The sequence below is a fragment of the Podarcis melisellensis genome, assembly GCF_964234715.1.
Source record: "Podarcis melisellensis genome assembly, chromosome: 7".
In the NCBI taxonomy this organism is placed as follows: Eukaryota; Metazoa; Chordata; class Lepidosauria; order Squamata; family Lacertidae; genus Podarcis; species Podarcis melisellensis.
Genome location: NC_138539.1, coordinates 22,187,069 through 22,213,325, shown reverse-complemented (window position 1 = coordinate 22,213,325; position 26,257 = coordinate 22,187,069). Strand labels below are relative to the sequence as shown.

Genomic DNA, 26,257 nt, shown 5'->3' with positions numbered 1-26,257 from the left:
ACCTTCCAGAAAGTGGAGATAGCAGGCACCTGTGGCATCTCAATTTGACTACCAGCATGACTTTGACTAAACTGTGGGAGGCAGTGGAAGACAGAAGTGCCTGGCGTGCTCTGGTCCATGGGGTCACGAAGAGTCAGACGCGACTAAACGACTAAACAACAACAACATGCTATCTCGACAAAAATGCTGTTCCCCAGAACAGGAGGCAGCCGTACTAAAAGCCCTGCTCTGAGCTTCTGCAGAGCAGGCTTCTGAGATCTATGAAACTTGCAGGAGAAACTCCTACAGAATGCAGCAATCTGCTGGGTGTGCAAGGGATAAGGTGGTCGCCCAATATTGCTGAACTACAACCCCCATTATCTTCTTGGCTATTCTAGCTGAAGATCCAGAGGAACTGGAGTCCAAAAACATATGGAGGGCCATAGGTTCCTCACCTTTGATGTATAATACAAGATTGTCACGGGGGTGGGTGGGTTAGGTTTAATTAAAGTGGTTGTAACAAATCCCATCTATTCAAAATATTGCCACATGCTGCCATGGATAATTAAGCATTTCCCCTTTCTTCTAGTTACACTGGTTCTCTTCCTCTGAAAATTTCCAGTTAACACCCAAACAGATGCATAAAGCTGTTTCACTTAATGACTTTTCCGTACTGGAAAGGATGATAAAGGTACTTGTCAAGTATGCAGGATGTAGGAGAATAACCTTTACTCTCCATACGATAGTATACCACACTCACCACAGTAAAATCTCTGCATGCATTCAGGTGAGAGAGTTTCCAGTTAATGTGCTTTACATTAGTTATGCTATACAAACTCAAGGCAGAAGGAAGCTCAGTTAAATTATTCTGCCCTCACAGCTTATAAAGCATTTTTGGGTTTGAGTCGAGCTTTTCTATTCACAAAGCATTCCCTGAACTGCAGAGCAAGGTTCAATTGTCCCTCTGTATCAGAGAAAACCTGCCTGCATTGGCATTGTTCCTGAAATTTTCCTGCCTCACCTAAAAATAAATTATATCACTGGCTTTACAAAACTCTTCCTGCTTGCACCCCACACTTTGCTCAGCCTTTTAAATGCTTGCCTGGTACTTTGCCAAGACTTGGCATATTCATCCTCAAAAAAACTTACATTTAAAAAACCTCTCAAAGCAGTTTGCAAAAAAAAAACCACCACACCAATAAAACAATAAAAAAAATCAGTAAAAACAGTTAAATAGCTATGTGAAACATTACCTTTTTCTTAAATGAGCAATAAGCTAAAAAAATAAGGTTGAAGCACATGTCAACGTTCTATACACCTGGGAAGGCTTCTCTAAATCCAATTGGTTTTAGCCCGCATTGAAAAGGGTGCAGTGAAGGTGCCTGCCTGGTGTCAAAGGGCAGGGAGTTCCAAAGGGTAGGTGCTGCCACACTGAAAGACTGATTTCTTACAAATGCAGAACAATTATTATGTGGCAACAGATGAAAGCAGAAAAATAGCCATATATGGGGTAAGGCAATCTCACAAATAAACTCTCTTTTGAACTATGGCCTCTCCCTAAAGAGCAATAAAGGACTGTTCCTGATGCCTCCTCAGCTAATCTGGTAAAGCCTCAAAGTTGTTGTTGTTTAGTCGTTTAGTTGTGTCTGACTCTTTGTGACTCCATGGACCAGAACACGCCAGGCACTGCTGTCTTCCACTGCCTCCCACAGTTTGGTCAAACTCATGTTAGCAGCCTCAAGAACACTGTCCAACCATCTCATCCTCTGTCGTCCCCTTCTCCTTGTGCCCTCTATCTTTCCCAACATCAGGGTCTTTTCCAGGGAGTCTTCTCTTCTCATGAGGTGGCCAAAGTATTGGAGTCTCAGCTTCAGGATCTGTCCTTCCAGTGAGCACACAGGGCTGATTTCCTGAAGAATGGATAGGTTTGATCTTCTTGCAGTCCATGGGACTCTCAAGAGTCCCCTCCAGCACCATAATTCAAAAGCATACAATTTGGAGGTTTTCCTCTCTTTTTGCTACCTGTGTTTAGTGCTGCACCCTTTTCTTCTTCATCCCCTAGCTCCTCCTCTCTTGGCCAGGACTGCAAGATTCAAACCCACATTCCAGATGAATGGCTTGTGTTGCCTCTCGGTGAGGTTAAAAAGTCCACCCCACTTTTTCCTCCCTCTTGACATGCTAACAGTATTTTATTACAGGAAATAAAATTATAATCATTATCCCACACTGAATTAAGGAGTAATGCTATATCATGTTATGGGGGAAAGGAAAGAACGGATTACTGTGTCATGTTTTGATACGGATGCAAAAACCTACTCAGTGACGCTCTGATGAGTCAGTTCAGTGGGTGGGAGATGATTTTATGTAATAACAGTATCGTTCATTTTCTCTGCTCGCACTGTTACCCGGCAGCACACTTCCACTGCTCAGCAACCAGTGAGTCAGGGATGTGTACACAACCGAAATGGGTTATATCTCAAAAGGTTGACATAGGTAATCCAAATCTGCAGCTAGAGTAACCTTTGTATCTGAGGATTTCGAACTTCTTTCTGAACAGCTGATCACACGAGAGAGATTTTCAAAAGGCAAACGAGAATATGTTTGTTCATGGTTCTCTTCCCATTTTTTTCTAAGCAGAACATTGCCGCATGGAGTTTTGTTCAGGATTCCGGACACCCCATTCCATTCCGCCCCTCCACCACCACTTCCCCAGTCCTTCAGTCCTGCACCCGCCCCTCCCCCAGCAGTCAGTCAGCATTCCATAGTCACTGGACATGCTCAGTCCTGGGCTGTTCTCTGACACCCTTCTCTCCTCCTCAGTTCCCCCCCTCTGCAGTCCTGCAAACCTTGCAGTTCCTCTCTAAGCCATGGGTAGGCAAGCTAAGGCCTGGGGGCCAGATCTGGCCGAATTGCCTTTTAAATCCAGTCCATGGATGGTCCGGGAATCAGTGTGTTTTTCCATGAGTAGAATGTGTCCTTTTATTTAAAATGCATCTCTGGGTTATTTGTGGGGCATAGGAATTCGTTGTTTTTTTTCTTTTCCAAAATAGAGTCTGGCCCCCCACAAGGTCTGAAGGACAGTGGACGGGCCCCCAGTTGAAAAAGCCTTCTGATACCCTCTCTCTCCCCATTCTCCCTCTCTCTGTTTGTGTGTGTAGCACCATTCTAGCGACATTGCCACTAAACTAAACATCAGCATTTGGGTCTCTTAGACAAAACCTTGTACTGTACTGTACTGCAAACTGCTTCTGTTCAGAGTTCTAGACATTTTGTTCCTCTTCCTCCCAGGAGAGCCAGTGTGGTGTAGTGGTTAAGAGCGGTAGTCTCGTAATCTGGGGAACCAGGTTCGTGTCTCCGCTCCTCCACATGCAGCTGCTGGGTGACCTTGGGCCAGTCACACTTCTCTGAAGTCTCTCAGCCCCACTCACCTCACAGAGTGTTTGTTGTGGGGGAGGAAGGGAAAGGAGAATGTTAGCCGCTTTGAGACTCCTTAAGGGGAGTGAAAGGCAGGATATCAAGTCCAAACTCTTCTTCTTCTTCTTCTCCCCACTGATCTGTTTTCCCCTCACAACAGCCAGTCAGCACCCTGTGCCCACTAAACATACTCAATCATCACAGAATCAGATAATTGTTGGAAGGAACCCCAAAAATAATCTAGTCCAACCCCCTGCAATGCAGGAAACACTAAAGAATCGCTGGTGGATAACCATTCATCCTCTGTTTAAAAACCTCCAATAAAGGAGAGTCCATCAGCTTCTGAAACAGCCCATTCCACTGACAAGCTTATCTCATTTGCTTGCTTGGGGAAGGGTTGGCTGGCAATGAAGTTGGAGCATTCCTGCCCAGTCCCAACTATATTAAAATATTTGATTTCTTCATTTATGCCTAAGGGCAGCTCTCACTGGGCACATTTAGAAATAGCTCCTTAGTGTGAACTAGGGAATGACCTACCCAGCGAATGAGGCTATGAGGCTTAAAACACAGCAAGGTCATTTTTACCCACGTTTTTATATTTTATATTGTATACACCAGAGAAGGGGGCAGAGATGTCTCCACTCAGTGCACACTACCTGGCTTGATTTCCTGCACCAAATTCCTATTCAGTCAGTGGCGTAGCGTGGGTTGTCAGTACCCGGGGCAAGGCAAGTAATTTGTGCCCCCTAACCCGTGGATTTGCGCCCCCTAACCCTAACCCCCAGATGTTGCGCCCGGTGCGGCCGGCCCCCCCTGCACCCCCACGCTACACCACTGTATTCAGTGAAGCTGTCATCAGCCCATCTTCCTTCGATGTGTTTTCAAACAGATCATAAGGTAGGGTAAACAATTTTCATCTTTCATTCTCCAACTTATTCTCTCTGCCTTTCTAAACTTTACAGCTTCTATAATTTGACCCCCACCTCCCCAGAAACATTTAAGCTTCCCAGAACATGGCTGCTCTTGACTCACTGCTACCTCCTTACCATTTCTTCATTTATTTTACCCTCCCTCTCCCTTCTAGGGCAAGCCTTCAGTAATCTACCTTGTAATTCTCAATAAAGCTTATTTTTTTCCTGGAAAATTTTCCTGTGTAGTCTCTGTTATTCCCTCCTGGGTACCTTGTGATGGGATTTTGTACCCAAGCATGGGTCTTAAATTTATGCTATGTTCCTTTATAGTTTGAGATATATTAGTTTCTGGAACAGCTCTATGCCGCAACAGCCTGTCCTCAAGCAAAATACATCCAAGGCTATCAGAGGGAAAATATTCTGCTGGTACTACTAACTTGTATTCCAAAAGGGTTTAGTCCAAGAACATTGAAAAGAACTTTCAGATGTGTGCCCTGACCAAGCATGGCAATACACTGAAATCAATTTTTTTACATTTTAACTGATTGCTACATGATTAAGTAAGCCCCATCAGTTAATTGTTCAGGCTCTCAGTCTTATCCAGCAAGATTGCCCTTCCCTCTCCAAATACATCAGGGCACTGCAGTTTCACAGGCACACCTCAGCCTCCTTCTCTGCTGATTAAGTGTAGTTATTATTTGGAGAGGTGCTTTAAATTGCTTGCAAAGGCCTCCACCAATTAATCAATTAAAGACTGAATCCCTAATAAACAGACACCAGAGCACCAATTGTTATGCACATATTATACAATGCAAATGAATTTTAGTGAACTGAAGGGCTCTCATGTAAAGGCCATTCTTCTTGAACCAGTTATCTAGGTCTTCTATTTTAGAGCTGTATTCCTCATATTTAAAGACTGCTTACATAATCAAGATACTAGACACCTATAGTGGACCTACACTTGGGGGGGGGGGTCCCCTGAAGCTTAAACTGTCATAGGGGGCCCCTTCACAACCAGCAATGAGGTCTGGGAAACCACTGTTATATTCTCCAACTCGGTTGTTCCACAACAGATCACCACAAATTGTGTTTTTGGGTATCTGCTTAAGTACTTTTGTGACCTCATCATTGTTCCTAGGGTCTAGATCTCTGTTAAAAACGGGGGGGGGGGGGGAGAGAGAGAGAGAGAATACATCAGCCACAACAGAGCAGTTAATTTACCGCAACATTCCACCTTTACATCTGTGCTACTAACTCTCAGTTTTTTAAAGCAATGTGGATTAAAGATTCTTACGGGGCCTCTCTGGGAACAGGGCCTCTGAAGATTGTATCATTCATTTCATAGTAGATCCACCTCTGTCTGTGCTTCACAACTGCATATGGTTGTCCACAAATAGAACAATTTTGGAAGTTTTTAATGAGCTATCTCAGATTACAACTCAGTCAATCCCAATAACTCCAGCATTAGCCTTATTTAATTTATATACTTCATATATGAACCAATTAAGAAGTAAGGAATTAATAACACAGCAGCTAGAACGGTAATAGAACTTGGAAAACTTTGCAACTAATGAATATTGATCACTGGAATAATAGTCTGGTAAGCTGCCATAATTGGAAAACGTGTGGCAAAAAATTGAAGGTGGCAAGGAAGAGAGAAAACAAGATAATTGTTGCACTGTAGGGTGTGATTTTACTAAATATACAAATGAAACAACACATGGACGAGAAAAACCTACAACATATATTGCAATATGGCGCAATAAAGCCGACACTATTCATTAGGTTCACTCCTAGTGGTTAGTATTTTACCCCCTAGTGACCCATTTTTTTCTTAGTTGTGTTATTTTATGATTTATGTGTGTGCAGTTTTTTAACAAAAACTAATCATCATCATCATCGTCATAATAATAACAACAACTGCTTTTGGCCATCTAAAGCATTCGCCACCATCCAGCGCTCAATGAACTCCAGTCCCTTTAGGGTTTGAATTCACTGCAGAGAGGGTTGGCAATTAGCCAAAATCTTGTGTACTTAAAGAATCGTTTCTTTTACATTGCAATGGATTAGCACTAACTAATGTATTTAATTAACCAATTCAGTATTAATTAGACAAGGAGACTTCCCTGGGTCTGGGAGGAGAATGTGTTCCAGCCTTAGCACCAAACTGTTCAGCATCATGCCTCTACTTTCAACCGACGTGCCGAAGAGATGTCTTGTTAGAGGAAAAAGAAACAGCCAGCCCCGCTTCTGTATTAATATTAAAGGCAGTATCAGTTCAGGCTCTTTGCACAGCCTTCAGCCCACAGCCTGGCGAGGAGGATTCTAAATTCCCAGGAAATTTGAGGAGAAGAAAGGGATGGGAACAGAGAAGAGGGAAGAAGAAGAAGAAGAAAAACCCTGAAGGGAAAGGAAAGAAGAGGACACGTAATTCTTATGGAAGAAGGCAACAGGAGGAGAAGAGGCAAGGGGACGTGAGATAGGAGAGAGCAGAAGCTCCGGCCAGGACTGACAGGGGGCCGCCCTGAGGAGGCGGGCGAAACGGAGGAGGCGGGAAGTCATGGCGCCGCCTCCCGCCGCTCTCCCGCGCCTGGCCGGAGGCTGGGCGAGGAAGGCGGGAGGGCGATGCTGCTCTGGCCGGGCCGCTGACCGCGGTGCTGGCGCGGAGGGGGACGGAGAAGGAGGAGGCCCCGCAGGATGGGCTGCGGCGGGAGCCGAGCCGATGCCATCGAGCCGCGCTACTACGAGAGCTGGACGAGGGAGACCGAGTCCACCTGGCTGACCAACACAGACGCCGAGCCCCAGCAGCCGCTTCCCGCTGCCGCCACCGGCCCCGAGGGCGGCCACGCCGAGGCTGGCCTGAGGGAACCCGGTGAGTAGAGCTCGGGGCTGTGGTGGCGGGAAACGCGAGCCAGGCGGCCCGGGCCCTTCCCGCCTCCTCGCTCGGTCCTCCGCCTCGCTTCCTTCTGGGCTCTTCTCCACAGCCAAAGGTTTGGCCAGAGGAAGCCGAGAGGTGGGCCAGCGAACAGGTGGCGAACACCTCACCTCCCTGTTGGGACATATTTCAGAGAAGTGGCTTTGCATTTCAAGTTCTGTCGTCTGAGCTGCGCTCATGTATTTATTCCTGCAGCCCTTGCTCCTCGTTCTGTGCGGTGGCTTGCAATGCAACCCTATTAGGTCCTGCATATTCAGAAGAGAATTGAAGACACAGTCACGGGCGGGGTTCTTTTTGGACCATTATCGTTCTTGCGACTTTTTATTTTTAAGCAGGGAGAAGGGTTAAAACTTTTCCTCCCTGCAATGTAAAGAGAATGCATAGCAATATGCAGCTCTGCTTAACTTACATCTTCATGTAACTTAACCTTATGGCAGTATCGTGATGCGTTTTTGTTTTGTTTTGTTGGTCCAAGACTTTGTCCGTATTATATGCTGCTGGTGTGACATTACAGAAAGATCAGGGAGGGACCTTTTGTTGCTGTTATAAGGAAAGGCTCTTCAACAGTCAGCAAAAGGGAGTTGCTGCTGAAAAGAAACCTGGTACCAGTGCACAACGAAGATGGATTGTAGCCTCAGTTCTATAGATCCTGTGCTTTACCAGTTTATGCCATGTAGTAAGTGGCACAAGGATTGTGAGGCTTGTTGTGAACAGGGCTTCACATATTTGGATGATTAGGCTGTCAGAGCAACCTGTCTGATCTGTGAACATGCAGATTTAGGGTTGTGCTTTAGTCAAGCTAGCAGTTCATAGTGTTGAAATCATGACTGAATGTTATATATTTCAATTACATGTTGCACAGTTTCAGTTGCAAACATAACATCTTTGGTCTCTGTCCATTTAAGATGGATGCTGCTGTGCTTGTGCTTACAAGGATACAAGACAGTCCTAATGCTTAGCCAGCAGCACCATATCAACTTAGCAACGTAGAAGAACATGAAATACTGTAATTAGGACACACTCGCCACAATGCAGACGGCAGGACTTCTGCACCAGTTATGGTATTGTGCCAAGTCAACTCTCCTAGCAGCTGCTTACTAAAAGCATCAGCAGGAACGCCTTAGCATCTCTGCAGGGTAGGTAGAACTCTTCTTGACCATAACCAGTGAGAGCCTCACAAGTGGGGAATAGAAGATTTGCTCTGTTTTCAGAACTAATGCTGCAGATAAGAGGTTTGCAGTATTAAGAGTTCAAATGTTGTTCATTGAAAACAGCACCACTCGTTTCCTGTCAGCTAACACCAGGCAACATTTTAAATACAATTCAAAAGAGATAGATAGCTGTCTGAATCATGAAAAGATTTGGGTATTTAAGGGGACTGGACATCTAGGGGCTTGCCCCCCTCCCTTTTGTCCCATGTTTTGAAAGCACGGATCCGAGAGGCTTGCCACTTGTTCCGAAAGCATGAGTCCGAGCAGCTATGCTTTTGTCCCACTGTTTCCCCCTGGAAAACACACTCAGTAGCTCTAAATTGGAACAAACGGTAATCCATGGAAAACGTGGTTGCTATTTGTTCCAATCCAGTGCTAAATTATGGGCTTCTCGGTGGGGGGGGGGGAGCAGCTGGTGAAACAGAAGTGTGGATGAAGCCCTAAGATGTCTTCTTTTTTACATTGGCTTTGGAAAATTGCCACTGAGATGCTGCTGTGAGATGGTTTGCTGTAGTTTTAAAGAATGTTTTGTTTTATTGCACTGATATATTACTTTATGAAGTTGTTACCCAGGCTAATATATTTGATTAAGGGTGGGACTTTTTAAAAATAAATAAATATATGATTAAAAAGAGAGCAAGAATAAGGTTGGCAGAGTTGCATTAGAGACTGGGATGTGTGCATTAAAGCCCTGTTGAATTCCTCATCATTTCATTACATAGTATTTAGTGAAATGGGCTAGGTATCCAGGGGATATTACTGTTATTTTATTAATTAACATAGATTTTGCTATGTATGCTATAATATTTGTCTTTGGAAGTATGTCTTGTTGGTTTCAAAGCAACCCAGCACCAAGCTCTCTGCCCATCTTAGGGATGTATACATGTGTTTTAAAGTAGTTGATTTTTCCCACCCCAGTCAAATCATTGTGAATGTGTACATGATAGCAGGTCAGCCATATGACCAGTTTAGAGGTGTGTGCCTGTAATAGATTATGTGGATTTTTATTCACAATCCATCATGAACATCCTGGTGGAATTGCTTACCATGCAGATTTAAAACAGGGGGGAAAGCCCTCAAAGGAGTTTTGTGAATTGACTCTTTGAAATAACGTGCACTTATGGTCACATTCTGCTTAATTTTGGCATGGTGGCGGAGGGGGAGGGTAATACCCAAATGCTATTGCATTCCTCCATAAACTGAGGAAATATCATTTGCTGTTGCTAACTAGGACTAAGCTACAATTACCTAGGACATCAGTCTTTGGATCTTCCGATGGGTTTACTTTTATTTTTTGAAATGCAGGTGTAGGGAACAGTCAGTTTGCTTATAGCAGCAGAGCTTCCCCTTATGCCATTTCTATAACTGAAATCACAGTGCTGCTGCAAGCAAATCCAGCCCCCACCTACATTTCAGTTATGTGTAACATGTAGTTTGACATTAGCAGAACTCTTCTTTAACCTAGCCCTCAGAATGATTCCATGGGTTATAACCAATGCTAGTCCTACTCAGAGCAGCCCACTGAAATTAATGAACCTCAGTTAGTCATATCTATAATCTCCAGTGGGTCTACTCTGAGTAGGACTAACACTGAGCAGGACTAGCATTGATTACAACCTCAAAATTTGTTTTCTCAATTTTGCCTTCTGATTTTTGTAGCCTGTGTATGAACCACCTATACATTTTTAATATATTTGAGTTTGGTTATATTTGTTATTGTCTTTGAGTAAGCAATGGTTAAGATTTAGCAGAAATTAACTGCTTGCAAGTCTTATTGTGTAAAGTAGGAGACAGTTTAACCATTCAGCTGAAATCAAAGGGACATAAACATTTATTTTTCTTAGACATTTATATACTGCTTAATTACTTGTATTTCTAAGCAGCGTACATAAAAAAGCAATCCACACAAAATGTGACAATAAAAAAATAATATTACTGGTATAAAGCCAAACACCTAAATTTGGCTGGATTTTATCCAATATTATAATTCTCCACTCATTTTTTTTCTTCTATTCGTTTTTTCCTCCTCATATCCCCTTTTTTATCTTAATTTTCAAACTGCAGCAGAGGGTGATTTTTTCTACAGTAAACTGAAAAGAGCAATAATGGCTATAAACAGAAGTTTGAAATACAGAAACTGTAAGACCTTTCCATTAAGATCATAACAGAATTTAATGTACTCAGTAGTAAGCAACACACTTAAACCCGCCGTGGAACTTTTTACCTGTACCAAACAATTGGTGAAGAAGAAATATCCAAAAACCGGTGTAGCGATATCAGTCATCTGGGATGGGTGGTATGAAAAGGCAAAGCCTTTAAAAGACCAACAACGGTGCTATACTTTTGTGAATGGTCTCAAAAAAAGGGAGGGGAGGACAATTTAGCAGTAGTTCAAGTTGCTCCTAAAAGCTTCCATTGAAAGAGAAAATGTAGCATGAAATCCTCCTTTCACAGACTATTAAAACTAGAAAAATTTTGTATTGCTGTTTTAAAAGCAGTCTTGTCACTCTGCTTCATTAGCTTCATCTAGAAAAGCAATCAAAGCAAAACTATTGAACTGAAAGGTTTTGCATTATCAGAAGTATTATTGACAGTTGGATTAGTTTTTCCATAGGCCAGAGATCTGCAATCTTTATAATCACAACCCTTTTAGAGGGAGTTGCTTAGTTGTATAGGATCCATTGCCTTCCCGCCCCCCGAAAACACTCTTAAGGGTATATTTTTCTGTGTTGAAACAACGTTTTGTTATGTATTGTAGTTCCTCCTGTTGCTCAGTCCCTGCTTCTGCCAACCTATCAGTTCGAAAGCATGTCAAAGTGCAAGTAGATAAATAGGTACTGCTCTGGCAGGAAGGTAAATGGTGTTTCCGTGCACTGCTCTGGTTTGCCAGAAGCGGCTTAGTCATGCTGGCCACATGACCTGGAAGCTGTCTGCGGACAAACGCCGGCTCCCTCGGCCAGTAAAGTGAGATGAGCGCCGCAACCCCAGAGTCGTCCGCGACTGGACCTAACGGGCAGGGGTCTCTTTACCTTTAGTACTTCTAATGCTGTTCCAAGTGCTATGTGGGGAAATATGGTTTTAAAGAGTCACAGATGCATTTTGCATTATGCCCCTTATATTGTAAATAGTCAATGACATTTATGCATGCTCCATTTTGGGAAATATTTACTTGCTGATCTTCTGGTTTTAAGTGATGTGTGTGTGTGTGTGTGTGTGTGTGTGTGTGTGTGTGTGTGTGTGTGTGTCTTTCAAGGCTGTACAGTTTGCTTGCTTTGCTACCACAGTAGAAGAAGAAGAAGAAGAGTTTGGATTTGATATCCCGCTTTATCACTACCCTAAGGAGTCTCAAAGCGGCTAACATTCTCCTTTCCCTTCCTCCCCCACAACAAACACTCTGTGAGGTGAGTGGGGCTGAGAGATTTCAGAGAAGTGTGACTGGCCCAAGGTCACCCAGCAGCTGCATGTGGAGGAGCGGAGACTCGAACCCGGTTCCCCAGATTACGAGACTACTGCTCTTAACCACTACACCACACTGGCTCTGGAGTGTTTATCCAGAAGTTTGTCATGCTGTTACTTAAACTTAGGCAGATGTACTACCCCAATCACCTGTCTCTATTACCTGTTAAGGAATGTCTACGAGATTATTTATTTCATTTATATTCCATCTTTTTCTCCAAGGAGCTCAAGACTGTATACAACATGTTTCTCCCTCTCCTCATTTAATCCCCAAAACAACTCTGCAAAGTAGGTTAGGCTGAGTGGCACTGACTGACCCAAGGTCACCTAGTGAGCTTCATGACCGAGTAGAGATTTGAACCCTGGTCTCCTAGGTCATAGTCTGATACTCTAATCACTACACCACACTTGCTCCGATTCTTGCTAGTCGAAGCACTTGCCGTTTGAAGAACTAATATATATTCACCTACATACATAAGGAATCTAAACCACCACCATCATTGTTTTACTTGACTGCTGTTTTGCCAAAATCCTATAACTGGGTGTCAGCTTCATATTACTATATATTTGGAGATGAATGTAGATAACGTCCCCAGTGTAGTACTGTACTTGCAAGTAAACATGTCTCTTACATGCACCTTAAGTTAGTAAGATGTGCATGGATTCATCATGCATGTATGTTGAAGAACCCATTACATTGGATTTGCATTGTGTTCAACACTTGTCCATCGCCATGTATCTTCTTCTTCTTCTTTGAATTTGTTAGTTGCCTTATCTTGCCAAGGCCAACCCAAAGCAACATACAACCAACCAGATAAACAACTCCCCGCCCCACATAGATACATGCATGGAGAGCCACCACAGAACATGACTTTGGGTTTTGTGTGTTCCTAGCCTTTTATCCCACTTCTAGCACCAGCTCAAGTGCTATGAGAGGATGCTGAAGATTCTCCTTCCCCACCCTTTCCCTGTTTCCTATGAGCAGTCATATATGAGCTCTATCTCTTGTGAAAAACATTTTCTCATATTATGTAACATTCAGGTAGATTTGTAGGGTTGGGGCAGAACATAGTCCTCTCATGAAGCTGATATGCAAGTCTCTGTGACTCAGTCTGTTATGGGCTACAGAAGCCAGAGTTGTTAGCTTAGCATCTGCCCAAAACTGACAGCATCCCACCATTACTAGGTCATATCATTTGACACTTGTCTTAATACTAATTCACTTGGCCTAGCACTCTAGACCGCATGTGCAAGGACTATCTGCACTGGAGCATTCTGTGTTCTTGCTTTTGACTAGATAACACCATAAATGAAACTGCTAGAATTTTTTTCTTCTTCCCTGCATTGCAGGTAGGCAGGGGACAACCATGGACTGAGCATGGACATAATATCTAGATTGATGGCAGTCTGTATTTTTGCACAACTTCTTTCTCAAAATCTAGGACTGCCAGCTACCAAATATGTGTTTGATGCTTACTGAGAGTAAAATATAATATGGTTTATGTGGATGCCACAAGCATGTTACTCTTTTCTACAGTAGTCCCCAAGTGACGCCACTAGTACCGAGCAACTCTACGCCCACAACTTTTATACCTAGACTCAAAATATAAGGGAACCCCCTTCCCTTCAAAAACACACACACACATTTCTTCCATTACCAGCTCCCTCATGAAAGCTTTGAGGGCAGGAAGGTGAGTCCTGGCAAATGGAAGGAGCCATCCTTTAATGACAAACCCAATCTCTCTCTCCCATGAAACTGGCATAAGGTGATATATAAAACAAATTAAAAATAACATAAGCATGCACTATGCATCCCAGCTATGCATTTTGCCTTCCATCTCCATGTTGCCACACAGCCTACCCAGCACGGCTTTATTTTAGCATGGCAACAGTGGTGTAGCACAGACTAGTCTATATGTCAAGCTCATGCAGGCGAATGGCTGACCCTGTGCAGCATTATTCACTTGAATGCCGTTCTAAGCAGCTTCCGTGCAACTCACTTGTGTGAAGCCTCAAAACTCCTGCACAGATGATCAAAAAGCATGGAAGGAACGTGCTGTTACTTCAAGACTATTTGTTCTTGAACAGATAAATATGAATGCATACGTAATTTTTACATGCTATTTTTGGTACTTTCCTCCTTTTTTGTTCTTTCCCCTGCAGTTTCCTGGAGTGCATTCTTCCACAAAGCTTGAATATTGCTTCATTCATATGATTTGATGCTTAAAGAATACTTCATTAGCCCTCTAGATGCTCCTGTGTGGGAGGAGCATCCTGTAATCTTGCGTTGACTTTTAGCACCAGAAATGGGACTGAACCAATTGTTTTCCTTTCCCTGCATTGCAGATATACAGAGGACAAGCAAGGATCTGCTTTGATAAAGAGTCTTTCGTCATAAACATTTTTTTAGGAGGTCTCCAAAAAGGATCACAGACTTCCCGTGCAGTCTTCTTGCTCTAGTTATTTGCATGTAGGTGGTGATGTGCACCCTTACAAATGCTATTTAGTTGGTAATATAGCACTTGCAAGAATAGTGATGTTGAAATTAACTTGAGACAGCCCTTTAATATTCCGTTTTATGGAGGACTTGGGTATGTCTGTGCTGTGCACGCCCCCCGCTTATTCCCACTGACAACTACTGACAAATTTGATATGTTCCGTCAGGGTATCAATGCTTAAAGGGATACATGTAAAATATTTAGGCTGCATGTCGAATCTAATTGGAGTTCGCTCTGGATGCAGTATGTGTACAAAATAGAAATATTGATGCAATGCCTGGTCTCATGTGAGTTAAGACTTCATTGATTATGAAACACAGTATCACTTCCAAATACCAAGCAGTGTTCCTTACCATTCCCTAGTTTACAGCATAGACTTAAGCAGCACTCTGCTTTGGGCAGAAAACCGAAAAATTTTCTTGTTTCAGAGGGAGTCGCATAAAGAGGTTGGCTGAATATATTGAGCCAATTGTGCCGTTATCTCCTGTCTGCTTTTGCAGCTGCTCTCAGTCACCTGACACAAAGTAACAATGCCTTCAATTTTTCGTGAAGCATATATGTAACCAAGAATCATGCAGACAAAAACCACCCCCAGTGATTATACGTATTTCCTTTTATCGACAGCTTTGTTTGGTTCTGTATGCGGGGCTTGAAGCAAAAGCTATGATTAACTGATAAGAGCATGTGAAAGGTTCATTATGTGGCAGATAGACACGTATAACTGAAGCAGCTGGCCCCCCAAAGTTCACATATATTTCATATCAGTGGTAGCATCGGTAATCATAAGGCTTGGTACTTGGCCAGAAAACCTTGAGACATGTGCAAAATGTTCTGTAGGTGGTATTGATTGATTGATTGATTGATTGAATTTACACTCTTCTGCCTTTCCTCCCCAAGGAGCTCAGGGAAGCAAACTGGCCATCAGCATCCCTGATACATATATGCTGCCACAGCATCCCTGATACAGAATCATAGAGCTGGAAGACACATCAAATATTGGCTTGATCAGGAGTGGAAAACCTTCTTGGCCCAGATGGCCAGATCTTTCTCTCTCCCAAACCCTGTGGGCCAACTTGGGTGAGACGTGAGCGAGGCCACTGACCTGTCAATCTGACATCACAATTACTTTAGATGAGAGGTGGGCAGTTGACCCATAGGGGTGAGGGGAGGAGTCTGATTTGCCAGTGCATTCCCCATAGGGCTTCAAAGGCACCATGGTGCCCACAAAGGCCATGTTGGCAACCCCTTCTTTACCCAAACCATCAAGGCTTACCACAGAAACTTTCAGATGGCTCTGCTTGCTTTCTTTGACAGGTTGCACACAGCCATGTTGTTTCACTGAGAAATGCTATATGATGATTGAAGGGCCCTGGTATATTTTATCTTTTGGAGAGAGAAAAAACAGCTGGGTGAAGAGCTAGAGCAAACAGATGGGGAGGAAAACCGGCCTTTCCCCCCTGCCAATCCCCCAGTGCCCACAGCTGTTTCACCCGATAAAAAAGCAGGGGGAGGAAATTATGTAACTACACATAATTTCTGCACTCAGGATGGCGAGAACGATTTTATAGCAAAAGTTCACAGAAATAGAAGAGAGGCAGTATGGGATGTTCTGAGCCATACAACGTATTTTTCCACAGCAGTATGGTTGCACAAAAGCAGGAAGTCAAACAGGACATAAACTATTAGCCATGGTATTCAACAGATTACTATTTATATTTAAAAGGGAATAGAGCAGGAGAAGAAGAAAAAAAAAACATCAGTGTTCTATTTTTGTTTTCAAAGACATGTCTGCTTTGCTTATGTCTCTCTGAATAATAATTCAGGATCTCGTGCTCCTAACTTCTGTTCAGTTTCTAATTTGTTGGAGGGGGATAGGAATGTGCAAACGTAAAAACCATCTTTTGGTAACTGGGCATATACAAACTGTTCACAAACAATTCTGTGAAACTGACTAGTTTTGTTAATATCTCTTTAACTTGAAAAATGTGTAAAACACCAGTAAATGTTTTGACTTAACAAAATGCGATTTTGTGTGTTCTTAGGAATTCTGGAGGATAGCAAATCAACTCAGACTTGTACCGGAAAGTCCTCAGCTGCAAGTGGAATAGGTAGTACTGAAAAGAGAGCTCACTCTGGTACACAATGTACAAAACTGACAGTTCACCCCACTGGAACTTCAGCACACAAACAACAAAATGGCTTTAGAACCACAGAGGTAGGTGCAGAACTACATTTCGAGTGACTCCTTGTACACACTGGTATCCTCTTGAAGCTGGGCTAATCCTGTTTCTCCTCAGCTAAAGGCCTGTCACAGGGCTATTAAGCCTGTGTCCTTTATACCGAAGTCGTACCTTCTAAACTAGTGTTTCTTTTTTAAAGTCACAAATGAATACATTTCTCATATTGCAAGGCTCATGACAAAGCAGTAACTAATGGGAATAATGGCATGCGTTGAACCTGTTTTAATTAAGGACATAAAGAAGAATCAAGTGAATATATTAATACTGCTTTGCTGTTATTTTGAAGACTAGTCATGAGCTGCTTAAGTAAATGTTACAAGTAGTGCAACATATCTCCTATTGCCCACTGGGTGTTCCTGTCGCATCTCTGAGCCTGCCAAGCATCCATAAAATCCAGCGGAGTGTCTGTGAAGAAAAACTGGTGATTAATCCAATTGAACATGGTCTAGATCTCATGTTAGGACCTACTTTGTGGTAGCAAAGTATTGGAGGATGATACAGTCTCACGATTAGCCCAGGAGCTGGAGGTTTCCCACCCCGCTTTACATTTATACTTCCTTTGAACTTCACTAGTCATTTTTTGTCCATTTGGGGACAATGTAATGTTCATGTAGGTCTTTATTATCCTGAACACAACTTGGTGTCATCTACAAACTAGTCCATGTTCCTCCTCATCCCTGACTTCAGATCCTTTATAAACAAGTTAAATAACACCAGTTAAACAGAGATCACTTGTGAATGGTAGGGAGGACGTTCCTTGTGATAACTTTCCAATTACTTTACTTCCTATTTGCTGGGTAAAAATGCCACTGTATCAACAATTTGACTGGCGATTACTACAAGATTACTACAAGATCAGGATAGAGATATTGCTAAGTTTTGCTTGTTGTTTTGATTGGAATATTTTGATAATTTTTATTTTACTCTTGTCTTTTCTCCTTGTTTAGGAAGTTTACTTCTATGAAACATCTTCTAAGCATCTTGCATTAAACTAATTTACTGTACACTCTTTTTAAACAGGCTAAATGGGACAACAAGAAAAACGTCACAAAAGAAGTCGCTATTAACGCCACCAAAACAATAAGACAAATTAGTAACAGAAGAATTACAAAGAACTGTGTGAATTAAAAGAGCCAAAGGAGAAGATGACTGAATTCTGCAATATTTTGCTGCACTTTAACTGATAACTTAATGTGAAGATCTCAAGATGTTTTATTTTTCATGCTGAATGTAGTGGACATCTGCTGTTGAGTGCCTTTGGAAAAACCGCTATCCTTGCTCTAAACTGCTGCCAGCATTGGATGCTTTTTGTTCTATATTGCCATACTGGTGAGGCTGGGCCAGCAATTAGAACATAATGTGTTTGGATTTTATACATTGCCATTTAAGTAATTAATATCACATAAAAATGTATACCAAAATATTTCAGGAACACTCAATCCCTCACAAATTGCACCTGACACATCTGTTTTTAGGTACATGTGTGAGTGTCTGGAGGCGGTTGGAGGGTGGATGGTGGCTAACAGATTGAGGCTGAATCCTGACAAGACAGAAGTACCGTTTTTGGAGGACAGGAGGCGGGCAGGTGTGGAGGACTCCCTGGTCCTGAATGGGGTAACTGTGCCCCTGAAGGACCAGGAGCGCAGCCTGGGAGTTATTCTGGACTCACAGCTGTTCATTGGAGGCGCAGGTCAATTCTGTGTCCAGGGCAGCTGTTTATCAGCTCCATCTGGTACGCAGGCTGAGACCCTACCTGCCCACGGACTGTCTTGCCAGAGTGGTGCATGCTCTAGTTATCTCACGCTTGGACTACTGCAATGTGCTCTATGTGGGGCTACCTTTGAAGGTGACCCGGAAACTACAACTAATCCAGAATGCAGCAGGTAGACTGGTGACTGGGAGCGGCTGCTGAGACCACATAACACTGGTCTTGAAAGACCTACTCTGGCTCCCAGTACGTTTCCGAGCACAATTCAAAGTGTTGGTGCTGACCTTTAAAACCCTAAATGGCCTTGGCCCAGTACACCTGAAGGAGTGTCTCCACCCCCATTGTTCTGACCGGACACTGAGGTCCAGTGCCGAGGGCCTTCTGGTGGTTCTCTCGCTGTGAGAAGCCAAGTTGCAGGGGAAGCAGGCAGAGGGCCTTCTTGGTAGTGGCACCCGCCCAGATGTCAAAGAGAAAAACAACTACCAGACTTTTAGAAGACATCTGAAGGCAGCCCTGTTTAGGGAAACTTTTAATGTTTAATAGACTATCGTATTTTAATATTCTGTTGGAAGCTGCCCAGAGTGGCTAGGGAAACACAGCCAGATGGGCGGGGTATTATTATTATTATTATTATTATTATTATTATTATTATTATTATTATATGAAAGTTGAGCTTTCATGCAGCCTTTCTGTGGTTGGCACTTCAGTTCAGTTTGCACATCAAATGATTTCCATCCTGATCCTAAAGATGTTCACTACAATGGCTGTGTACAGATTTGCAGGTTCTGTTGTTTATCTCAGTGGCATGCTGGGTGAGCCATATAATAATGGTCTGATTTGCTATACCATATGAGACTTACGATGTAACTGATGGCCAAGGTTTGTGACGGCATAGATAGGTTTAATGTAGCTGAAATACATGTAAGAACTGTGGTACTCTAACTTTGCCTGCTTCTGTGTCATATAGCAGCTTTGCACTGTGTGGCAACGATATGCCTGCAAAAGGGTGAAATATCCTATCACTCAAAATTGGGATCGCCCACAACTCATTGAAAAAAGGCAATTGATCTTGTGTCTCCTTTATCACTTATATTTTCAAAAGGAATTTGTGTATACATTTGCTACTGAAGTCTCTAAATTTTAAACAAACAGATTTGTTTTGAAGGAGAGCAAAATTATTCAAATAGTAATCTGAAGGACACAACTTCATTTTTTAAAAAGTTCTTCTGGCCTATAAATTAATAAAATTTATATGAAAAGTTAGTGTTTGGTGTCAAATCTATAGAAAAGGCACTTCAATCACAGATGAACAGGCCATTGAGACAAATAAAAAAATGTAACTAATAAAAATGTTTGTAAATTGTTTGACTTCTTAAAGAAATTGCTTGAGATGAAAATTCAGTGTTTGAAATCCATATTCAGTTTCTAGGCTTAATAACTGTTGGAGGATTGCTTATTAAGTTAAGATAACCATTGAATCATAGAACCCTGTATAGCAGGCATAGGCAAACTTGGCTCTCAGATGTTTTGGGACCACAACTCCCATCATCCCTGACCACTGGTCCTGTTAGCTAGGGATGATGGGAGTTGTAGTCCCAAACATCTGGAGTTTGCCTATGCTGCTGTAGACTTTACTTAAGACCTGTCTACTCTCAGAGTGATAAATTCAAATTACAACTGTGTGCAACATATATAATTAGGCTGCAGTCAGGATGCTTCAAGAGTGCTTATGCTCAAAGTTGGCAGCTGCAATACTCTCCAAGCTTACTTGGAAGTAAGCCCTAGAACAGTGTTTCCCAACCTTTGGTCTCTAACTGTTTTTGGACTACAACTCCCATCATCCCTGACCACTGGTCTTGCTCACTAAGTATGATGGGAGTTGTAGTCCAAAAATAGCTGGAGACCCAAGGTTGGGAAACACTGCCCTAGAACACATGATTCTGTGGATTATGTCATATCTGCCAATTTAGAATGTGTGTTTATTTATTGCATTTATTATATACTGATTAATATTTCTAAGCAGTGCAAGTAAAATTACAAAAAAATAAAAATAAACCATGCATAGAATAACAATTAAAAAATCATAATAAACCCAACACCACTTTAAAATGCCTGTTGAAATAAGAAAGCACTTGTCATATACCTGAAGCTCAGCAAGGAGGGTGCCTGTCTAATCTCAGACACACTAGTCATATCTATAATAAAATAAAAAGTTAACTTTGTTGGTTGAATAAGAGGGAAATATTCATAGCCTCTCCTTGTCCCGTATCTCTGTGATCACTGCTCCCACCAACTTCCCCATTTCTTACTTTAGACTGCAATCTTAAAGTTAGAGAAAGACAGAAATCTACCCCCCCCCCCCCCGGGAACATGTCCACAACTCATAGTGCACAAATCTACTGCAATGTAGTTGCAATGAGCATATAATAGTTCCTCTATGTATATATGCAGCCTTTGATAATTAATTTCTTCTCCATAGCTTGAAAGAGTTTCTGTGGCTAGCTTCTAATCACCGATGCACAGAACACACTTGACAGACTGTCTTTTCCTATTTTGATTCAATGCCCAGAGACCTGACGAAGCAACTGACTTGTTTGTTGTTGAAAAGGATTAATACTGCAAAGTGGTGGTTTTCAAAAGTGCCAAAATAAAATAATTGGTGAGAAAAGGAAACACAATGAAGTCTCAGTCTGCAGTGAACCACGCAGGAGCACGTGGGCTTTTAAAACAAAACATGCCTTGCGAGAACAGCCAAACTGAAGGGGAGGTTATGGTAGAGAATTTGTAATTATATGAGCATATCCCGGTTGAATGCTGATTAAACTGGACTAGGTTTAGTGTGAAATCCCCTCTATATATCACTACAGTATAATGATGCTGTGCTGTAACAGCTGCTCTGCTGACAAAATCACACATCAGGGATGATGAACCTGTAGCCCTTCAGATGTCATTGGACTACAATTCCCATTATCTCTGACCATTGTTTATGCTGGCTGATGCTGATGGAATTTGATCAAGAACAGAAGGGCTACAAGGTCAATGCCACACACCCCATGTGCAAGTTATGGTAGCTGCTTTTTCTGGAAAACAAAATGGGCAGATGAACAAGTAAATATGTTTCCCTGCATGTTTCAAAGGCCTCTTCGTGTTTCTTTATAAACACCAGTCCAGAGCAGTTTTTAATGAAGAAGCATTAAACATTTCCATTTTTATATGTTCTTAGGGATTCAGCATCCAACCTAACATACTGTATTTAGGAAACAAAATTACATATAATATTTCCTCCATGGTCCAAAGAAAACATGGGTCACATCCTGCTACAAATAAAATTCACTTTGGCAGGTGGACTATATTACATATACAATGCTACCTCAGGTTAAGTACTTAATTCATTCCGGAGGTCCGTTCTTAACCTGAAACTGTTCTTAACCTGAAGCACCACTTTAGCTAATGGGGCCTCCTGCTACTGCCGCGCCACCGTAGCACGATTTCTGTTCTCATCCTGAAGCAAAGTTCTTAACCCGAGGTACTATTTCTGGGTTAGCAGAGTCTGTAACTTGAAGCGTATGTAACCTGAAGCATATGTAACCTGAGGTACTACTGTAAACATTTGGGGTAATCAAAATGAAAGTGGTGCTATTTCTAGTTTCCTCAAAATGCATTGGGAACTGTATGTACTTAACCCAACTGTTCATTTCAAAATGGACATTTTCCACCTGGGGTTGCAAATCCTTGGCCTTTAAGTGCTCTTTATAATTATGGGCAGAGTAAAGTTCAGCAGGAAGAAATAAACATTTCCTCCCCCAAAAGCTATTCCCAAAGTTCCCAGGTTTTATTTTATTCTGCTCCAAAGCGTAAGAATGTTCCTAATTCTTTTCTTTAATCTCTTGGCCAAGAAGGGAGTGTTGTGTTGTGTTCTGAGAGGACAGAGTCACAAGTGAAGTTTCAGCAGGGGAACTTGTTAATTGCTTCTGGCCTTGATCCAGCTCTTAATTGTGCATAACAGCTGGTGGGGCTGGGAGGGGGTGTGCAATGCCAGCTGCATCAAAGGACACATCCACCCATCAGCAGGGCCTTGGTGAGCTATGCAACGTGGTTGTGTGATCCAGGTGCATGTGTGCATCCACTATGCACATGAAAGCTTTCCTCAATACACAGATCTCCCTCGTTGCATGTACACAGCGATGCCCAATGGGGTCTAAATAGTTGCTCCGAGGGCAGACTGTATCAAATGTAATCGCAGTAAACAAAGCAAAATGGCAGTTGGATACTTGCCTGCTACTCCATTGGTGCAGTAATATTAATGGTCACTTGGCTACAATGGCCATGAGAGGCAACCTAGGAATCTGCAGTGTCAGATATTACTTCTCACCTCTTTGAATATATCTACAACTCATGCTTAAACTGCTGCATTGTCATTTCATGTTGTGGCTTGTGATACCTAGACCGGGGAGACGGCACCAAGGAGCTAAAAATGCAAAAAAAATAATGTCAATAACTGCAACAACAAAAACCCCACTGAAATATCCCAGCCCAAGAGTCTGTTCACTCAGCCTCAGCTGCTTCTTCTTTTTGAGTCAGTCAGGATTCCACCCTCCCATGCCAAGTGCAAAAAGTTCTGCAAGGAAGGGAGCAGGTCTTCCAGGACTCAGATGTCTCCATTATTGCTTGAATCACAGATGGCCAGAGAGGGCTTGGTCCCTTTATCATTTTTAGTAGCCCGCTGAGCTACTGTTTTTAAAGGGCTACAGACTGGCTAAAATGGGAGTGAGCCAGGTTATGGAACTTGTTTATTTCTTTAAGGGCCATTCTAATTTTCTTCGCAAAATTCAATAATTTATGGTTTCCAGAAACATCAGTGAAAAAAGAACTGACAGTTGTGGAGCACATAGCCTTTGCCTTACTTATGGTAATGCTAAGTCAGGGTTCAAAACTGTAGGAGGATAATCACCTTTAAAATATGCTCTAAGAGCCTGCAGAACTATGGATTTTTTATTTTATTTTTTGCTGTATGCAAACACACATTTTTCAAGTTCTTTGTTTTTTAAAATCAGGTGTGACAGCAAATTCAGCCAAAAAATAGGCACAAAATTTCATGTTGAATTGCTTCCGTTTGGTCTCTGCTGTACAGGGCAGTGGAAACATCTAGTTACAGTGTTGCTGCCAAAGGCTACTGATATCCTGGGGATTGGGAATGGATCAAGTCAATCACTTGATCCAGGAACCACACAGAAAGGTATTGCAGGCATATCCCTTGGTGGCTAGTGATGCCACAGCTCTGATTTTTTCAGAGATTTAAATCTGGAAAATGTTACAGCTTCTCAGGCTTATTGGAAGTTGAAGGGATTTTAATATGCAGCTAAAGTGTTTTAAATGAACCTAATAAAATAATTATTAAAGCATTCTTTTAGCATAATTAACACCTTTGAACTGCCTGGTTGAAATACAGGTTTTAATTGCTAGAACACTGTGGTGGATGCCCAACCGTGAAGCTCCTGTTGTGGCAAATCTAATGAGAATGGATTTTCTGTTTCTCGTTTCATCACCTCACCAGTACTTTTTAGAAAAAAACATACCCAAAATGTCAGAAAAATCGTATCAAATAAATTAATAGTCTTTTCTGTTGTGTTGGGAGGGGGAATAGATGGGCAAACTATTTCTAAAAAACACACAGGACCAGTTTCCTGTGGTGTTTCCAGATTTTGAAGCAATCTGCTTCCAGCAGTTTCTCAAGGCGTATTCATTATTTATTATGCTCATTAAGTAAACAGCTTCTCAAGCAAGGTTTAAGGATTTTATTCAATTCTCTGATGCCCCCCACGAGCCACAGCTAAGATTTCATGTTTTGCAGATATAGTTCTTATTGTACTTCCTCTGTGTTTGCTCCAAAATTGATTTTAGGATTTGATGCTCTCAGGGAAGGCTTGGGCAGAACTAGACATTATCTTGGCAAATGTGCAGCCCCTGGCTGTGTTTGCTGGCACAATGGGATTTCAGAGTTAGGAGGAGCAGGGCCGGATTTAGGTTTGAAGAGGCCCTAAGCTACTGAAGGTAAGGGGGCCCTTTATATGTCCAGCTGTTCTTTGTCAGCGACAAATGGTTGCTGTTTATTGTGTTGAATATATGCTATGGTAATTTATGGACCTAATAGGTATATAAAGGCATTTGCACACAACAAATAGGAGCCTACATAACACAAAACAGTGTTGCTGTATGTAGGCTTTATTTTATTTGTTTTTTATCTTATATTTTGGAAATGTACATCCAGGTTTTCCCCCTTTGAATCTTTTGGGCGGCCCCAAGAGAGTGGAGCCCTAAGCTATAGCTTGTTTAGCTTATATGTAAATCCGGCAGAGGCACTTACAGGGGCCACAGAAAGTAAATTATCTGAGGACTACGGAAATAGAAATATTAAATAATATGACAAAGATCTTGATACAGATACACACATATATTGTCAGAAGCAGCATTTTGTAGTCAGATGTGCCTCAGATCATATGTTTCCAGTGGCATGTTATAGTCCAGACCTGTGTGGGATATATTTTCTATCAGATTATTTATTTACACATTATTTGTTTTCTTTACTGCATTTATAGACCACCTTCCTGATAAGGTATTAAAGATTAAGTTACAAAAGACAAAATAATAAAACAGTAGACTTCTGTCAGCCACTGGTGATCTCTTTGGGAGCTGATGGTATGAGAGTCCTGATTTGGGCTTTTTCTCTTCAACTTTCCTCATATCAAAGTTTTTACGTATGGTATTTCATGGAAAGGCAGATAAGGATCATTGTCAGTGGCTGCTTTGGGAGCAGATAGCATGAACTCCTCACCCTACAGTTCTTCTGCATGAATCTTTAATAGTAAGGAGCCTATTAAAATGCTCACATTTTGGCCATCTCTTTATACTGGCATTTAATGGACCAATGACACCAAATCTTGAAACCAAACATTACATGCAGAAACTAAAGCTTTGGTAATGTGAATCCAATCATCTCTACCAGATTGCCATAGGAGCTTGAAGTATCAGGTTGCTCCTAGTGGGCGTTAAAACAGAACAATTTACTAAGTAAGTCTGTAAGTAGCAGATGGGTTGCAAAGTAAGGACAGAATATAATTTGGGAACTTGGCTTGTAAAATGTTTAGGGGATAACCATTCTAGCAAGTGTAGACACTCAGGCAATTCCATGAAAATGTCTACCTACACACTCATTTTTATTTTTCATAGATTGTTAACTTGTTCTGTATCATTTTAAAGATAGTTTTCCTAAGTTTCATTATATGGCAACAGTTTTTCAAAATGGAATATTGCATGTGAGTAAAGCTACCACAAGTGTGACATGCAAAATGACTCGGAATTGCACTGAAAGTGGCTTTTGAGAGCTTTACCTTTACCTAAAAGAAGCCTCTTCTATAATTTGTTCAGATCCTCAGGAGCTTAAGAAACAGCTGGAGGGTTTTATTGCTATTTGTGTTGAAAAGACAAAATATTGATCATTTCTGTCATCATCTGTGTTGGCTATCTCCCAAAGCAATGTTGTATTGATTGTTCTGTTTCAGAAATCCTGATTTTGGTGCGTGTTTTTAGTACTTACCAAGCTACAAAACAGAACTGCAAAGCTTTGTCAATACCAGAGTCTACAATATACTGCAGTAAAAGCATTACTTTTCTTTATCCTCGGGTTGTTTGGTTTCATTTGTTTGCTTTGCATGCAACTAGTGTAGATTTTAACGTAAAGGTAAAGGTACCCCTGCCCGTACGGGCCAGTCTTGACAGACTCTGGGGTTGTGCGCCCATCTCACTCAAGAGGCCAGGGGCCAGCGCTGTCCGGAGACACTTCCGGGTCACATGGCCAGTGTGACATCGCTGCTCTGGCGAGCCAGAGCTGCACACGGAAACGCCGTT

The 26,257-nt window shown here is 42.0% G+C and overlaps 1 protein-coding gene across 1 annotated transcript; it reads left to right on the top strand.

The window, feature by feature from the left end:
- Window positions 1–6,286: 6,286 nt before the first annotated feature.
- On the top strand, window positions 6,287–19,702 carry BAALC (BAALC binder of MAP3K1 and KLF4). Its single transcript, XM_081919075.1, has 3 exons — window positions 6,287–7,176; window positions 16,447–16,619; window positions 17,665–19,702. Exons 1-3 carry the CDS (start codon window positions 7,002–7,004, stop codon window positions 17,770–17,772), a joined length of 456 nt encoding a protein of 151 aa, XP_081775201.1. The 5' UTR covers window positions 6,287–7,001; the 3' UTR covers window positions 17,773–19,702.
- Window positions 19,703–26,257: the final 6,555 nt, after the last annotated feature.

Bases quoted from the DNA above. Each gene is read 5' to 3' on its own strand.
- BAALC (XM_081919075.1), top strand. From the start codon at position 7,002: ATGGGCTGCGGCGGGAGCCGAGCCGATGCCATCGAGCCGCGCTACTAC. The intron at 7,177-16,446 runs GTGAGTAGAGCT...GTGTGTTCTTAG, and splicing joins GGCTGGCCTGAGGGAACCCG to GAATTCTGGAGGATAGCAAA. The intron at 16,620-17,664 runs GTAGGTGCAGAA...CTTTTTAAACAG, and splicing joins ATGGCTTTAGAACCACAGAG to GCTAAATGGGACAACAAGAA.